The sequence below is a fragment of the Salmo salar genome, chromosome ssa09, assembly GCF_905237065.1.
Source record: "Salmo salar chromosome ssa09, Ssal_v3.1, whole genome shotgun sequence".
Classification (NCBI taxonomy): Eukaryota; Metazoa; Chordata; class Actinopteri; order Salmoniformes; family Salmonidae; genus Salmo; species Salmo salar.
Window position 1 is genome coordinate 32,358,175 of NC_059450.1, and position 18,768 is coordinate 32,376,942.

General features: G+C 43.5%; 1 protein-coding gene across 4 annotated transcripts in view; it reads left to right on the top strand.

The window, feature by feature from the left end:
• The window catches only part of LOC106611224 (A-kinase anchor protein 6), a 288,016-nt gene that overhangs the window by 198,774 nt on the left and 70,474 nt on the right, over positions 1-18,768 (top strand). For all 4 annotated transcript variants that reach the window (XM_045723598.1, XM_045723597.1, XM_045723599.1 and 1 more), the window contains exons 8-9: positions 799-938; positions 11,006-11,126. In XM_045723598.1, the coding sequence (XP_045579554.1) occupies positions 799-938; positions 11,006-11,126 (261 nt within the window). The remainder of the gene's footprint in view (positions 1-798; positions 939-11,005; positions 11,127-18,768) is intronic.

Here is an 18,768-nt window from a genome sequence, read left to right on the forward strand (position 1 = left end):
TAACCACCAATCACACTTCTTGTATTAGTGGCAGGCGTTTGTATAAAGCTAATAACCAATGTTGTGTAGAGAATTATACACTCATATCAACATAACATAATATCTGACAATGTAACTACAGTCAGTACAGTGTAACTAATGTCCGCTACAAGACCATGGTGATTGCCTACGGAGCTGTGAAGGGAACGGCACCTCCATACCTTCAGGCTCTGATCAGGCCCTACACCCAAACAAGGGCACTGCGTTCATCCACCTCTGGCCTGCTGGCCCCCCTACCTCTGAGGAAGCACAGTTCCCGCTCAGCCCAGTCAAAACTGTTCGCTGCTCTGGCACCCCAACGGTGGAACAAGCTCCCTCACGACGCCAGGACAGCGGAGTCAATCACCACCTTCCGGAGACACCTGAAACCCCACCTCTTTAAGGAATACCTAGGATAGGATAAAGTAATCCTTCTAACCCCCCCCCCCCTTAAAAGATTTAGATGCACTATTGTAAAGTGGTTGTTCCACTGGATATCATAAGGTGAATGCACCAATTTGTAAGTCGCTCTGGATAAGAGTGTCTGCTAAATGACTTAAATGTAAATGTAATGTAAATGTAACAACCTTTGTTTACCAGAATGTTTTTAGTTACCCAGTGCTGGGTCTTGTTCAATAGGTCACACCGTAGCTAAATGTTTTCAAACATTCTAAAACAGAAAACAAAAAATGTCCAGGTCTCTTTGTTCCAGCTAATTTTCCAATGTTTCGTGCCAATGAACAAGACCCTAATGTGTCCTTTGATGTGTTGTGTTATCAGGGGGAGTTGCTGCAGAGCCACTGGGCGGCTCAGAGGGATGTCCTGGACCAGCTGAGTCTGAAACTGAAGAGCCAGCAGTATTGTACTGGCACCATCAGGAGGACTGGGAGGGAGTACGCACAGATGTCCAAATACAACAGGTAGGTCGCCACCATTGATCCTCAGGGCCACCATACTTATGGGGACTCACTGGATTATGTTATACAGATCCACAATCAGACGTCTTCAACTTCAAATCAAATAAAAGTGTATTTGTCACGTGCGCCGAATACAACAGGTACAACCTTACAGTGAAATGCTTACTTACAGGCTCTAACCAATAGTGCAAACAAGGTATTAGGTGAACAATAGGTAAGTAAAGAAATAAAAACAACAGTAAAAAGACAGTGAAAAACAGTAGCAAGGCTATATACAGTAGCGAGGCTATAAAAGTAGCGAGGCTACATACAGACACCGGTTAGTCAGGCTGATTGAGGTAGTATGTACATGAATGTATAGTTAAAGTGACTATGCATATATGATAAACAGAAAGTAGCATCAGCGTAAAAGAGGGTTGGGGGGGCACACAATACAAATAGTCCGGGTAGCCATTTGATTACCTGTTCAGGAGTCTTATGGCTTGGGGGTAAAAACTGTTGAGAAGCCTTTTTGTCCTAGACTTGGCACTCCGGTACCGCTTGCCATGCTGTAGTAGAGAGAACAGTCTATGACTGGGGTGGCTGGGGTCTTTGACAATATTTAGGGCCTTCCTCTGACACCGCCTGGTGTAGAGGTCCTGGATGTAGTGCCTTGCGACCAGAGGCCGAGTAATTGCCGTACCAGGCAGTGATGCAACCAGTCAGGATGCTCTCGATGTTACAGCTGTAGAACCTTTTGAGGATCTCAGGACCCATGCCAAATCTTTTTAGTTTCCTGAGTGGGAATATGCTTTGTCGTGCCCTCTTCACGACTGTCTTGGTGTGTTTGAACCATTCTAGTTTGTTGTTGATGTGGACACTAAGGAACTTGAAGAGCTCAACCTGCTCCACTACAGCCCCATCAATGAGAATGGGGGCGTGCTCAGTCCTCTTTTTCCTGTAGTCCACAATCATCTCCTTAGTCTTGTTTACATTGAGGGATAGGTTGTTATTCTGGCACCACCCGGCCAGGTCTCTGACCTCCTCCCTATAGGCTGTCTTGTCGTGGTCTTTGATCAAGCCTACCACTGTTGTGTCGTCTGCAAACTTAATGATGGTGTTGGAGTCGTGCCTGGCCATGCAGTCGTGGGTGAACAGGGAGTACAGGAGGGGACTAAGCACGCACCCCTGTGGAGCTCCAGTGTTGAGGATCAGCGTTGCAGATGTGTTGCTACCTACCCTCACCACCTGGGGGCGGCCGTCAGGAATTCTAGGATCCAGTTGCAGAGGGAGGTGTTTAGTCCCAGGATCCTTAGCTTAGTGATGAGCTGCGAGAGTACTATGGTGTTGAACACTGAGCTGTAGTGAATGAATAGCATTCTCACATAAGTGTTCCTTTTGTCCAGGTGGGAAAGGGCAGTGTGGAGTGCAATAGAGATTGCGTAATCTGTGGATCTGTTTGGGCGGTATGCAAATTGGAGTGGGTCTAGGGTTTCTGGGATAATGGTGTTGATGTGAGCCATTACCAACCTTTCGAAGCACTTCATGGCTACGGACGTGAGTGCTACGGGTCTGTAGTCATTTAGGCAGGTTGCCTTTGTGTTCTTGGGCACAGGGACTATGGTGGTCTGCTTGAAACATGTTGGTATTACAGACTCAATCAGGGACTGGTGAAAATGTCAGTGAAGACACCTGCCAGTTAGTCAGCACATGCCCGGAGCACACGTCCTGGTAATCCATCTGGCCCCGCAGCCTTGTTTATGTTGACCTGTTTAAAGGTCTTACTCTAGCAGGATTTCTTGTAAGCTTCCGGGTTAGAGTCCCTCACCTTGAAAGCGGCAGCTCTACCCTTTAGCTCAGTGCGAATGTTGTCTGTAATCCATGGCTTCTGTTTGGGGTATGTACGTACAGTCACTGTGGGGACGACGTCCTCGATGCACGTATTGATAAAGCCAGTGACTGATGTGGTGTACTCCTCAATGCCATCGGAAGAATCCCAGAATATGTTCCAGTCTGTGATAGCAAAACAGTCCTGTAGTTTAGCATCTGCTTCATCTGACCACTTTTTAATAGACCGAGTCACTGGTGCTTCCTGCTTTAATTTTTGCTTGTAAGCAGGAATCAGGAGGATAGAGTTGTGGTCGGATTTACCAAATGGAGGGCGAGAGAGAGCTTTGTGCGTGTCTCTGTGTGTGGAGTACAGGTAATCTATAATTTTTTTCCCTCTGGTTGCACATTTAACATGTTGATAGAAATTTGTTAGAACTGATTTAAGTTTCCCTGCATTAAAGTCTCTGGCCACTAGGAGCGCCTCCTCTGGGTGAGTGGTTTCCTGTTTGCTTATTTCCTTCTACAGCTGACTGAGTGCGGTCTGTCGTGTCTTTGGGGGTACCATTAAACTGAAGATATGTTTATCAATTAGCTCCCTGTAATTATTATCACGCGATTAAACTGATTAATCGTTTAATTGTAATTAACTAGGAGGTCGGGGCACCAAGGAGAATATTCAGATTACAAAGCTATAATTTTCCTAATATAACTTTCCTGTACTATAATATTATATTCTATTATAGTATAGGTCGATTATCTTCTTAAGTTTAAATGGTGTATTTACCTCTAGTCCAGTCTCATTCCAAAACGTCGTAAATTGTTGTATCTGCACGAACCCAGTCTTTACTAAAATCATCCATACATCAATTGTCTTAAAATCATTTATTTACTACATTAAGTAATTAACAGAAAAACATACAAACAGTAATTATTGTCACAAAGGATTGGTATCGGAATGTGCCCTTGTGGGCTAAGCAGTCAGGTCGGCCTGTTGAACAATGGGTCATAAAAGGTCGGCTGAGAAGTTACACAGGGTGATTTAATATTAACAATTGACAATTGAAGGCTCACTCATTCGGGAACAATTGCAATCAATATATATTTACTCTCAGTGTGTCGTTCTGATTCTTGTTGGAGAGTAGTTCTGTTGGGGAGTTTTGTCCGCGTTCTCTCTCTCTCTCTCGGTTAGAATGGATCTTTTAGAGCGACCTTCATTAATGTCGTCATCGAATGGTTGGTTCGTTGGTCTTCGCGTTCAATGATATAATTTACTTAGCTGCAGACTAATAATTAATATCAAAGACTTGTTCTTATTCTGTCGGTATCAATAGTCTAAAAGTTAACCACGTGGTATGGTTCACTTTCAGTAGAGGAATTGGAAGGTAAAACCTATTAGCCATGAGTGTAGGCCTGGTCTGGAGAAATGTAAATCAGGGAGTGTTTTATAGTGCCCATCGAACAGGCTGGTCAAATGACGCCTGGTCCTGTATATGTCCCTGGGGCGTGCCTATGACTGAGTTAGAATTGTATTTCTGTAACCAAATCTATCACATTACATCAGTACATAGCATCTCAATGTCTTACAAAAGCTTTATCCTTATCAATACATTCCATACACCCATATGAGGCAAGTCTTAAACTGAGTCTATTATATAAACAGTTTTATGGTAATATGGCTATATTGTCTCTTCTGAGTATCACAAAATGGTACCAGCGGATCAGTTCGTAGCTGGATTCTTCAATTCTATGAGTTGGAAGAATTTCCTTTGTCTCTCTATGGGCCATGTGGCCAGAGACTTTCCTGGAATTGTAGAGTTTTTTCTACCCTTTACACACAGGGTGGATTGTGTGCAAAAGGGAGAGGCCAACGTCATGACAGGTCTTAGTGCTAGCATCTGTCTGTGGTGGTAAATAAACAACCACGAAAAGTATAGCTGAAAACTCTCTAGGCAACTAGTGTGGCCTGCAATTTATCACAGTATACTCTACTTCAGGCGAGCAAAATCTAGAGACTTCCTTAGATTTCGTGCACCAGCTGTTGTTTACAAATATGCACAGACCGCCCCCCCTTGTCTTACCGGAGTGTGCTGTTCTATCTTGCTGGTGCAGCGTATATCCCGCTAGCTGAATATTCATGTCGTCATTCAGCCACGATTCCGTGAAACATAGGATATTATAGATTTTGATGTCCCGTTGGTAGGATATTTGTGATCGTACCTCGTCTAATTTATTGTCCAATGATTGCACGTTGGTGAGTAGTATTGACGTTCTTAGGTAGCCTACTGTACGAGCCAGCCCATTCTGGGAACATGGTCTTTTATTTTGAAACGGGGTCTTTTATTTCAAATGGAATCTTTTATTTTGATATCAAATGATTTACTGAGGTGAGAGAAATATACTGTACAGAAAATGGAAGCATCTCAATGATAAGTGTTTATTCTAGCTACCACTATAACCACTAAAGCTTGGGACAAAATAATGTGGTCTCTTGCAAAGAAGAAGAATAAGGCTTTCTCTTTCTACAAACGTAGTTGGTCTGTCAACTTAAGCATTATGTTTATTCACAATGGAATGAGATCTCACACACACTTTTTTCATTCGGGCCTTACGTTCTTAACGTTGTAATCTGCTGTGTACAGCAGAAGCTCAGCACAACTCTTTGTCATGGTTCTCTCTGCTGTTTCATGCCTTACTTTGAGGGTCTCTCTCCCCCAGTGGTTATCACTAACACACAGAAGCTAGCTACTGTACTAAACAAGCTACTGTTCCACTCACTGGGAAAATACACACTTCAAAGGCTAGGAATGGGAGAGTTATGTTTGTTGTGCTGATGATAAGCAATAGAGAAATATGAGTGGACATAATGAACACCAAGCACAGAGCTGTTGTTCTTACCTGAACACCAAAACCAATACAAGTTGCACAGGACTTTTTAACAATAATGATTTTCTACATGTCATTGGTAAAATCCTTCCCTTTAAGCCTGAAGTGGACCCATGTTCATAAGTGAATGTTAAAGGATTATTTGACCCCAGATTATTCAACACAGTACCCTCAGTGATAGGTAGCAGAGGAGCCCAGTGGCCGGAGATAAAGGAGGACAGGCTCATTGTGAAGGCTGGAATGGAAAGGTATCAAACGCATTGTATCTGTAAAAGATACCGTTCTATTTATTCCATTCCAGCCATTACAATGAGCATGTCCTCCGATATCTCCAGCCACCACTGGTAGGTAGGCTACATTTCTGTGTCTCCTGATTTTAGAACAATTGTATATGTAATTGGAAAAAGCCTTTCCTCTAACCCATGTTAGTAATTGAATTTTAAAGGATTATTCGACCACAGATTATTCAACAGTACCCTGAGTGGTATGTAGGTGGGCAGGTTCCTTTTCTGTCTGTGTCTCCTGCTCCCCAGTCAGTCCTGCAGCAGACTTAACTGACTCCCCTCCCTTGGCTTTGAATCAAGCCTCATTTTAATCCTTTTAAGCCTCTCATTGTAATGATTTATTTTGTGGAAAACCATAATGAGCCTTTGAATTTTAATGATGGCTGCTTGCTCAAGGATTCATTGTTTTGACTCTTTGGCCCTTACCTTTGCATGTCTTAGGGGAGGAGCTGTCGAAATCTATAGCCGTGGCTGCCTCTCCTCTCCTCTAGCTGGCTGACTCGCCACCACCACCCGCCGCTGCGTTTTCCTGCCTGTCGACTCAATAACACACCTCTCAACCTTGAAGCTGATAAATACAGGACTGCTGCCATTCACTGAGACTGAGAGAGGGACTCAAAAGGCTCCACCTAAGGAGAGGCCGAGGGAAGATTTCTCTAAGATGTGTGTCCGGAATGGCACCCTATTCCCTGTATAGTGCACTGCTTTTGGCCAAAGGCCCTGTCCTATTCCCTATAGCGCACCAGAGCACTATACTATATAGGCAATAGGGTGCCATTTCAGAGTTGCAGCCTAGGACAGCCCTGCCTGTTTAAAGGCACCATACAGGGATAGATCTTAAATTCCCTCATTAGCAGCAGACGCAATTAACACCATAAATTAAAAGGGCCTTTCTATAAAAGTGTCACTTTAACTGAGATACGAGAAGTGTCAATAAGGCATCCAACCTTTCCTTCCCATTGCTCAGAGACACAGCGGCTCAAGTGATGGGCGGGGGTGTCACGTTAGGTACAGTATGTAGCACTGCTCTCCTATCAGGCAGCCAGCACTCCTGTGGGATTGATGTTAAGATTGATTTGAACAGAATAGAGGAGGGAAACGCTAGTGTTCCTGTCAGGCCGGGGCTGTAGTGTGCAGCACCCACCCAGCCATCCACTGAGCACAGAGGTAGCACTCACCTCTATGATTAACACCCAGCCATCCACTGAGCACAGAGGTAGCACCTACCTCTATGATTAACACCCAGCCATCCACTGAGCACAGAGGTAGCACTCACCTCTATGATTAACACCCAGCCATCCACTGAGCACAGAGGTAGCACTCACCTCTATGATTAACACCCAGCCATCCACTGAGCACAGAGGTAGCACTCACCTCTATGATTAACACCCAGCCATCCACTGAGCACAGAGGTAGCACTCACCTCTATGATTAACACGGTAACATTTAACGCATGTCTACTTTCCTTATGGTGAGGGAGAGGGAAGGAGTTGGAGTGTGCGGCAGAATGATCTTCGAAAATAAACGCTAAAAGGGTAGGTTTGGGGGGGGGGGACAGGGGGGGGGGGGTACAGTAAGTGCTTTGTACACGTCCAAGGCAACTGGCAGAGAAATATTGTGACAGTTTAAAAGGCTATAAAGTAGCTCTGACAAATGGATCCTGCTGTGTGAGCCTTGATTTTATTCTCTAATGTGTTTGTTTGGTTAGATGCCCACAGATATCTTGTCCTACAAGAATTTAGTTTTGTATTGACGAGGAAAAAAAGAATATCACCGAATGGAAAATTGTAACATATTTATCTGTTTAAAAAACCGTACGGCAGCATCCGTATAATGAGTGGTGGAGTTGAATGCCTTAGGGTAACATTCTTCTTCTGAGGCTTCACTTGTCACATGGTTTCCCATTTCCTGTCTCCCCTGTTTTGATATGATCAATGTCTTCTGTATAATAAGGACTTAAAGGTCCATATTTTCATTTTCTTTAATCAATGTCTGATTTTGAGTTTTAAGTTTCTTGGCATTGACATCACCAAGGACTTGTCACGGACTAACAACACCACCACTCTTGTAAAGAGGCCGCAACAGCGTCTCTACTTACTAATGCGGCTGAAGACATTTGGCATACTGCCCCGGGTTATCTCCAAATACTACCGCTGCACAATCGAGAGCGTCCTGACCGGTTGCATCAAGGCCTGGTACTGGAATGCTCTGTCCATAACCGCAAGGCCCTCCAGCGGGTGGTGAAGATGGCTCAGTACATCACTGGGACCATGCCTCCACCCATCCAGGACATCTACTCGAAATGGTGCCTGAGGAAGGCCCACAACATCATCAAGGACCCCACACACCCCAGCCACAAGCTGTTCACTCCCTTACCGTCAGGCAGACAGTATCACAGCATGAGGTCTGATACCAACAGGCTCAGAAACAGTTTCTATCCACAAGCCATCAGACTGCTGAACACTTGAACTGGACTGACCACCTGCTCTGATTCTCCTCATCTGAGAACACATTACAACTGCTGCTACCAGACTCTTATTATACTGCCCCCATCCCCTCTTCCCCAATACACCTGTAAATATTGGACTTTAAATTGTGCCTTCCTGTATTAGACTTATGCTAACATTTTGATTCTATTCTACTGAGCCATTTACTTTATGTTTGTATAATTATCTATTCTTATTTCTTATTGTTGTTGCATTGTCGAGAAGGAACCCGCAAGTAAGCATTTGGTTGGATGATGTATACCATGTGTATCCGACTAATAAAACTGTAAACTTGAAAATGTTCATACAAAGAGCTCCGCCATGCTCGTTGAAGTGACATACAGTATGTAGTATGTAGTACTAAGCCCAAACTCAATCCTGCTCCTTTGTTAACTCTGTTGCTGCTATAAAGGAAAATAGAGTGTGTGTTGTTCATATTTCCCAGTTTGATGGTTGTTTATGCAATCTCATTCATAGTAGTTTACATTCGACGGCTTTGTGAATGTGAGGCGAGGGAAAGGGAAGGGAATGCCATCGGCAGCCTGACACAACTGTGTCCAGAGCAGCCTGGATTAATACCGAAACAATTTGAACCACTAATGTGTCTAAACATGTAGCCACCCTCCGAGCCTTAAAAACCAATGCCCTGACAATAATGTGTATGTGTGAGCAGTTGCCCTTGTTCATTTCATAAATATTTCATGTTATTTAATGTCACAGGTCGGGGAGGGGGAAGTAGAGATTGGGCTGTGACAGAGGGAGGGAGAGAGTGTTGGAAGGGGGAGGGAGGTATGTGTGGAGGGTTGGAAGAAGGGAGGAAGCAGAGTTGAAGTCATGTTTAATTAAGATGTTTCTGTGCTTTAGAGGTGTCACTCACTAGCTTGGTCAGAGATCCAGTATGTCATGTTTAATTAAGATGGTTCTGTGCTATAGAGGTGTCACTCACTAGCTTGGTCAGAGATCCAGTATGTCATGTTTAATTAAGATGGTTCTGTGCTATAGAGGTGTCACTCACTAGCTTGGTCAGAGATCCAGTATGTCATGTTTAATTAAGATGGTTCTGTGCTATAGAGGTGTCACTCACTAGCTTGGTCAGAGATCCAGTTTGTCATGTTTAATTAAGATGGTTCTGTGCTTTAGAGGTGTCACTCACTAGCTTGGTCAGAGATCCAGTATGTCATGTTTAATTAAGATGGTTCTGTGCTTTAGAGGTGTCACTCACTAGCTTGGTCAGAGATCCAGTTTGTCATGTTTAATTAAGATGGTTCTGTGCTTTAGACGTATCACTCACTAGCTTGGTCAGAGATCCAGTATGTCATGTTTAATTAAGATGGTTCTGTGCTATAGAGGTGTCACTCACTAGCTTGGTCAGAGATCCAGTATGTCATGTTTAATTAAGATGGTTCTGTGCTTTAGAGGTGTCACTCACTAGCTTGGTCAGAGATCCAGTATGTCATGTTTAATTAAGATGGTTCTGTGCTATAGAGGTGTCACTCACTAGCTTGGTCAGAGATCCAGTATGTCATGTTTAATTAAGATGGTTCTGTGCTATAGAGGTGTCACTCACTAGCTTGGTCAGAGATCCAGTTTGTCATGTTTAATTAAGATGGTTCTGTGCTTTAGAGGTGTCACTCACTAGCTTGGTCAGAGATCCAGTATGTCATGTTTAATTAAGATGGTTCTGTGCTTTAGAGGTGTCACTCACTAGCTTGGTCAGAGATCCAGTTTGTCATGTTTAATTAAGATGGTTCTGTGCTATAGAGGTGTCACTCACTAGCTTGGTCAGAGATCCAGTATGTCATGTTTAATTAAGATGGTTCTGTGCTTTAGAGGTGTCACTCACTAGCTTGGTCAGAGATCCAGTATGTCATGTTTAATTAAGATGGTTCTGTGCTATAGAGGTGTCACTCACTAGCTTGGTCAGAGATCCAGTATGTCATGTTTAATTAAGATGGTTCTGTGCTATAGAGGTGTCACTCACTAGCTTGGTCAGAGATCCAGTTTGTCATGTTTAATTAAGATGGTTCTGTGCTTTAGAGGTGTCACTCACTAGCTTGGTCAGAGATCCAGTATGTCATGTTTAATTAAGATGGTTCTGTGCTTTAGAGGTGTCACTCACTAGCTTGGTCAGAGATCCAGTTTGTCATGTTTAATTAAGATGGTTCTGTGCTTTAGAGGTGTCACTCACTAGCTTGGTCAGAGATCCAGTTTGTCATGTTTAATTAAGATGGTTCTGTGCTTTAGAGGTGTCACTCACTAGCTTGGTCAGAGATCCAGTATGCATCTAACCCTGTTCACTCCTCCTGCACCCGGAGCTCTACTATTGCGCCAGCAGTAATTACCACCGCTTGTCAAATATTCCTTCTGTAAAGTCCTGCTGCCTTTCTAGCCCTCTTTTCAACCTGACGGTTAAGCTGGGGAGGAGGTGGACATTAGGTGATGGGCGTTTGGCGGGGGTAGTGAGGATGTGTCAGTCAGTGTGTTCTGCAGGATATTTCACAGCTGAGTCATCTCTAACTCCAGCTCCTTCTTCTTGTCCTCTTCCCCCTCCTCCCTCCTCTCCTCCATCCTCCCTTCTCCCCTCCTACCTCTCCTTCCTGGACTCCAGTCGGCAGGAGTTTGAGTCTGACTTCCAGGAGCTCTGGGATTGGCTTATGGACATGGACTCTGTGGTGACGGATAGCCACGAGCTGATGATGTCAGAGGAGCAGCAGCAGCATCTCTACAAGGTGAGTGGCTGTTACTGGCTGACTGTTACTGGCTGACTGTTACTGGCTGACTGTTACTGGCTGAATGTTACTGGCTGACTGACTGACTGACTGACTAACTGTTATTGGCTGGCTCTTATTGATGGTTACTGACTGGCTGACTGACTAACTGTTACTGACTGACTGTTACTGACTGGCTGACTGACTGTTACTGATAGACTGTTATTGACTGACTGTTGCTGGCTGACTGACTGACTGGCTGGCTCTTATTGATGGTTACTGACTGGCTGACTGACTAACTGTTACTGACTGACTGTTACTGACTGGCTGACTGACTGTTACTGATGGACTGTTATTGACTGACTGTTGCTGGCTGACTGACTGACTGGCCCCGGCTGGCTGTTACTGGGTGGTTGGCTGGGTGGCTGTAACTGGGTGTTACTGGATGTCTGTTACTGGATGTCTGTTACTGACTAGATGGTGGTGCTCTGCAATGATATGATATCTGGATGGTGGTCATTGGCGTAACGCCGTTTTCGTGACCCCCCTGTAATCGAATGCGTCAGCCAGACAGCCACTCACAAAGTATAAAATACGGATCGCTGTCCATGGTGCTGAAGTTGCGACATGTCTATGCGGCTGCCTATGGAATCGATGATAGGCTTTCTTCTGTGTTACCAGGGCTTAGGTTAAGCCTAACTTTTCACAAAGCTATCCATGGTGCCACAATGCTGATATTTAGACTGCTGGCGGAAATAATGTATTACTTGTTCAGTAATTCAAGTTGGAAATTCAAACAATGCAGATTGTAAAATTGATTTTTTTCTCTGGAATATACAACTGTCCTGTTTAGGCTACCAGAACCTGCATGACATGAGTCATGGATAGAAAGTTGTTGTGCCTAAAACCTGTCTATTAATGACAACTAATACAGTCAGTCCACCCTCTATATACTAGCTTAATGGGGATTATTTCATTATGCAGTGTAGCCTACTATCTATAGCTATATACAGTATTAAACTGATATTTAGTTACTATTCATAAACTTATTATACAAATTATACATCAACTAGGCTAACAATTCTCCTGAAGTATTCCTCTGTTTCTCTCTTTTTCTCTTTCTCTTACAAAAAAGTTGATCTGTGTTTGTGCTTGTCTCTCTTTTGTTCATAGAGGGCTATAGTAGCTACAGTATGTGACTGGACTATAGTAGCTACAGTATGTGACTGGCCTATAGTAGCTACAGTATGTGACTGGACTATAGTAGCTACAGTATGTGACTGGACTATAGTAGCTACAGTATGTCACTGGACTATAGTAGCTACAGTATGTGACTGGACTATAGTAGCTACAGTATGTGACTGGACTATAGTAGCTACAGTATGTGACTGGACTATAGTAGCTACAGTATGTGACTGGACTATAGTAGCTACAGTATGTGACTGGGCTATAGTAGCTACAGTATTGACTGGGCTATAGTAGCTACAGTATGTGACTGGGCTATAGTAGCTACAGTATGTGACTGGGCTATAGTAGCTACAGTATGTGACTGGACTATAGTAGCTACAGTATGTGACTGGGCTATAGTAGCTACAGTATGTGACTGGGCTATAGTAGCTACAGTATGTGACTGGGCTATAGTAGCTACAGTATGTGACTGGGCTATAGTAGCTACAGTATGTGACTGGACTATAGTAGCTACAGTATGTGACTGGACTATAGTAGCTACAGTATGTGACTGGACTATAGTAGCTACAGTATGTGACTGGACTATAGTAGCTACAGTATGTGACTGGACTATAGTAGCTACAGTATGTGACTGGGCTATAGTAGCTACAGTATGTGACTGGGCTATAGTAGCTACAGTATGTGACTGGGCTATAGTAGCTACAGTATGTGACTGGACTATAGTAGCTACAGTATGTGACTGGACTATAGTAGCTACAGTATGTGACTACGTCACCAAATGTTTTCACCATGGCCTGTAGGTCCAGGTTGCAGACCCGACTGTTTTCTATATTGACAACCCAGACAGTCTTTTCTGAGACGTTGTGCATTATCTGTCCATTGCACTGCACACAATTTAACCTTTGTCCTGAATGGTGCATGCCAAGATACATAATACCCGAGATAGGGGACTGTAGATATTGCAACCACACAACTCATATGCTGGTTCAACAGTATGAACGAAATCGCAAACCGCTTTTTTGTTTGAGCCCTCAAGAACTGTTGTCCGCTAAAGATGATTATCTGTTTGTTTCTGCCAATTTGTCTGTCCAGTATCCAGAGGACCTGTCCCCAGAGCTTCCTATACAGTTAATCCGTTTCTGTAACGTTTTGAGGCCGGCGATTTAAGGAGAATGAGAGGCGCAGTTAAAGATGTTACACAACTTCTTAGGCTATTTCAAACAGCACTCCCTTCTGCCCAGTTTTCCTGATGTTACTGTGTTTAACCATCCCTGTAGTTGTCACTTCTGAAGAGAGATTGTTTTCTTAACTTAAACTAATAAAAAATGACCTAAGAAGTGTTAGGCTCTCGATCTGATATGCGCTTTTGAACACCTGAGTAACCTCCTCATTGCACTGGTGCAATTGTATTGTATATTTCTATATTTCTATTTTGCCCTGTTTCTCAAGTGTTGGAAAAAAAACGTGTCAATAATCAACTAACTGGCTTTCTTGATGTCTATAGTATTCTCCCTGGTATGCAATCTGGTATCTGCTCAGGTTATGGATGTGTCACTGCAACCTTAAAGGTCCTCAATGATGTCACCATTGCCCTTGATTCTAAGGAATGTTGTCCTGCTTTTTTTATTGACTTGGCCAAATCTTTTTGATACGGTAGACCATTCCATTCTTGTGGGCTGGCTAAGGAATACTGGTGTCTCTGAGAGGTCTTTGGCCTGGTTTGCTAACTACCTCTCTCAAAGAGTGCAGTGTATAAAGTTAGAAAATCTGCTGTCTCAGCCACTGCCTGTCACCAAGGGAGTACCCCAAGGCTCAATCCTAGGCCCCACGCTCTTCTCAATTTACATCAACAACATAGCTCAGGCAGTAGGAAGCTCTCTCATCCATTTATATGCAGATGATAGTCTTATACTCAGCTTGCTCCTCCCCGGATTTTGTGTTAAATGCTTTACAACAAAGCTTTCTTAGTGTCCATCAAGCTTTCTCTACCCTTAGCCTTGTTCTGAACACTTCCAAAACAAAGGTCATGTGGTTTGGTAAGAAGAATGCCCTCTCCCCACCGGTGTGATTACTACCTCTGAGGGTTTAGAGCTTGAGGTAGTCACATCATACAAGTACTTGGGAGTATGGCTAGACAGTACACTGTCCTTCTCTCAGAACATATCAAAGCTGCAGGCTAAAGTTAAATCTAGACTTGGTTTCCTCTATTGTAATCGCTCCTCTTTCACCCCAGCTGCCAAACTAACCCTGATTCAGATGACCATCCTACCCATGCTAGATTACAGAGACATAATTTATAGATCAGCAGGTAAGGGTGCTCTCGAGCAGCTAGATGTTCTTTACCATTCGGCCATCAGATTTGCCACCAATGCTCCTTATAAGACACATCACTGCACTCTATAATCCTCTGTAAACTGGTCGTCTCTGTATACCCATCGCAAGACCCACTGGTTGATGCTTATTTATAAAACCCTCTTAGGCCTCACTCCACCCTATCTGAGATATCTACTGCAGCCCTCATCCTCCACATACCACACCCGTTCTGCCAGTCACATTCTGTTAAAGGTCCCCAAAGCATACACATCCCTGAGTCGCTTGTCTTTTCAGTTCGCTGCAGCTAGCGACTGGAACGAGCTGCAACAAACACTCAAACTGGACAGTTTTATCTCAATCTCTTCATTCAAAGACTCAATCATGGACACTCTTACTGACAGTTGTGGCTGCTTTGCGTGATGTACTGTTGTCTCTATCGTCTTGCCCTTTGTGCTGTTGTCTGTGCCCAATAATGTTTGTACCATGTTTTGTGCTGCTACCATGTTGTGTTGCTGCCATGTTGTGTTGCTACCATGCTGTGTTGTCATGTATTGCTGCCTTGCTATGTTGTTGTCTTAGGTCTCTCTTTATGTAGTGTTGTGTTGTCTCTCTTGTCGTGATGTGTGTTTTGTCCTATATTTATATGTTATTTATTTGAATTTTTAATCCCAGCCCCCGTCCTCGCAGGAGGCCTTTTGCCTTTTGGTAGACCGTCATTGTAAATAAGAATTTGTTCTTAACTGACTTGCCTAGTTAAATAAAGGTTAAATAAAAATAAAAATAAATAAAAAATTGTAGCCTGAGGCACTTTTATCAGCCACATTCCTGAAGCCCAAGAAACAAACACTTAGCTTCCTAGTACATATGGAAATGAAAAAGGTTTAGGAATTACTTTTTGGAGGGTTACTGTCAAATCGATTTATTAAACATTGATGATGTACGCCATTGGGGAGGTACACCAGTGATGGTGGTACTGTACACCCTAGAGGAGGGCTGGCCCACTGGCTTGTAATCACATTCTCCTTGGGCCGGGCCCTGGGAGAGGGCATGTGTGTGAGTGAGGGGGGGTCTTTAGTAATCCTTTCCATGCACCCCTCTTCCTCTCCACCCATCCCCTGACCCCCAGACCATAGCTAGCATTCTGATTTCCAGAGAGCTTTCTATATATTTCTATATAGTGTCAGAAAAAGTAGATTCGGAGGTTTCAAATACCCTTACCATTGCCAAATAACTCTCAAAATTGAAGAGATGAGCTCTATTTCAAAATATAACCTTTTCCAAGAATAACCACTGGTCCATTCGCTCCACACATGAGCACGTGAAAACAGATAGCCTATAGTAACATAATCGAATGAAAATGTAATTGTGTTCTTTTAAATAATAATTGGAGTGTAAATCTTACCGAAAGCATATAGAAAATGTATTTATTAGACTTTTCGAATGTTTGAGTCAAAATTAAACCTCATTGGCTCAAAGTGGGGGACGCTTAAGGCCCGGCTTTTCTAGTGTTAATGACTAGACTGCAGCCAAATGAATTGATGGGAAATGCACAGGGCAACGTGTTCTGATATGAGATCTCAGACACACTTGTCTTCTGTCCTTCAGGTGCTCCTTCCCTCAGAGACATGGAAGGCAGGACACTGAGGGAAAGAGACATGGAAAGAGAGAGAGAGCCAGAGCGATAGGAGAGAGCAGTAGAACATAGCAAGATATAGATAAAGATTCCTCTTCTGTTTTATGCAGCCTTTATAGGCGCCTTGTCTCAATGAATTTTTATTAGTGATAGATAAAACTGGCCATATTGTGTTAAGTCAATATGTTTGTTCATGATTAAAACCAACTGATTTGGGCCCTGATATTGATTTCTCTCCCTCCAATGCTAATAAATATGTACTACACTGCCCGTTTGTTCTACATTTTTCCATACTGTGTTTTTATCTGCACTCTGTTTTTATCTGGCTAACTCTGGATTGATTGAAAAAGGTAAGTGTGTGTGTGTTGGTCCTGTGTTGCTGGCTGGCTGGCAGGCAGGCTGTTGTTTGCCAAGGCTAGGGGATTTTTATCATGGTTGAGGGAGAGAGGGCTGACTGCTGGGAGGTACAGGCTGTAAATCAAGCTAATTTAGGCCATTTTTATTGTACTGATTCTGACATTCGTCATCCTTGAATTGCTTTGAGCATATGGCATATTTCAAAAGAGCAGATTGTGAATCATAAAGAAATCAAATGAATAACCACCTTCAGAACTGGAAACAACATAATGACAAGAAATGGCTCCCCAACAGCTTTCTCCTCCTCTCTGCACACATTTTCATTTTCAAACTGCAGAAGGTCACAGTCAAGGTCCAAACTAATCTTCTCTCTCATCTTGCATATTGACCTCACCATTAGTCATATCTCAAATGATAAAGTAGGAAATATCACACCATTCATTTTTTTCATTTATACTGTCATTATATGAAAGAGCCTTTATACTTTCAGAAAACGGTGCCTAGCCAACAATTATATACACTACCGTTCAAAAGTTTGGGGTCACTTAGAAATGTCCTTGTTTTTGGAAGAAAAGCAAAAAAATGTGTCCATTAAAATAACATCAAATTGATCCGAAATACAGTGTAGACATTGTTAATGTTGTAAATTACTATTGTAGCTGGAAATGGCAGATGTTTATGGAAGATCTACATAGGCGTACAGAGCCCATTAACAGCAACTGTTAACTTCCGGCGCCGACAAAGATGGCCGCCTCGCTTCGCGTTCCTAGGAAACTATGCAGTATTTTCTATTTTTTTTATGTGTTATTTCTTACATTGTTACCACAGGAAATATGAGGTTTTATTACATACAGTCGGAAGGAACTATTGGATATAAGAGCAACGTCAACTCACCAACATTACGACCAGGAATACGACTTTCCCGAAGCGGATCCTCTGTTTGGTCCACCACCCAGGACAATGGATCGGATCCCAGCCGGCGACCCAAAACAACGGCGCCGCAGAAGTAGCAGACGGAGCGGTCTTCTGGTCAGGCTCCGTAGATGGGCACATCGCGCACCGCTCCCGAGCATACTACTCGCCAATGTCCAGTCACTTGACAACAAGGTAGACGAAATCCGAACAAGGGTTGCCTTCCAGAGAAACATCAGAGATTGTAACGTTCTTTTTTTCACGGAAACATGGCTCACTCGGGATACGTCATTAGAGTCGGTACAGCCACCCGGCTTCTTCACGCATCGCGCCGACAGAAACAAACATCTCTCTGGTAAGAAGAAGGGCGGGGGTGTATGCCTTATGATTAACGAGAAGTGGTGTGATCATAACAACATAAAGGAACTCAAGTCCTTTTGTTCACCTGACCTAGAATTCCTCACAATCAAATGCCGACCGCATTATCTACAAGAGAATTCTCTTCGATCATAATCACAGTCGTGTATATCCCGCCCCAATCAGACACATCGACGGCCCTGAAAGAACTTCATTTGACTCTATGCAAACTGGTAACCTGTAATAGTGCCTGTGTGTAGCTGGTGTAGAGGAGTCAGGTGCAGGACAGCAGATATGAGTAATGAACAATATTTACTCAAGTAATCACAAATACAATACAATAATACGAGCCCACAGTAACAGACCGTATTACAACCAAACAATCACTCACAAACAAACATGGGGGAACAGAGGGTTAAATAATGAACAAGTAATTGGGGGATTGAAACCAGGTGTGTAAGACAAAGACAAAACAAATGGAAAATGAAAAGTGGATCGGCGATGGCTAGAAGGCCGGTGACGTCGACCGCCGAACGCCGCCCGAACAAGGAGTGGGACCGACTTCGGCGGAAGTCGTGACAAAACCACATATCCTGAGGCTGCATTTATTGTTGCTGGGGATTTTAACAAGGCTAATCTGAAAACAATGTGCGACCCGGGCTGGAAAAAACCCTGGATCATTGTTATTCTAACTTCTGCAACGCATATGAAGCCCTCCCCCGCCCTCCTTTCAGAAAATCTGACCACGACTCCATTTTGTTCCTCCCAGCCTATGGACAGAAAAGAAAACAGGAAGCGCCCGTGCTCAGGTCTGTTCAACGCTAGTCCGAACAATCGGATTCCACGCTTCAAGATTGCTCCGATCACGTGGACTGGGACATGTTCCGCATAGCGTCGGACAAT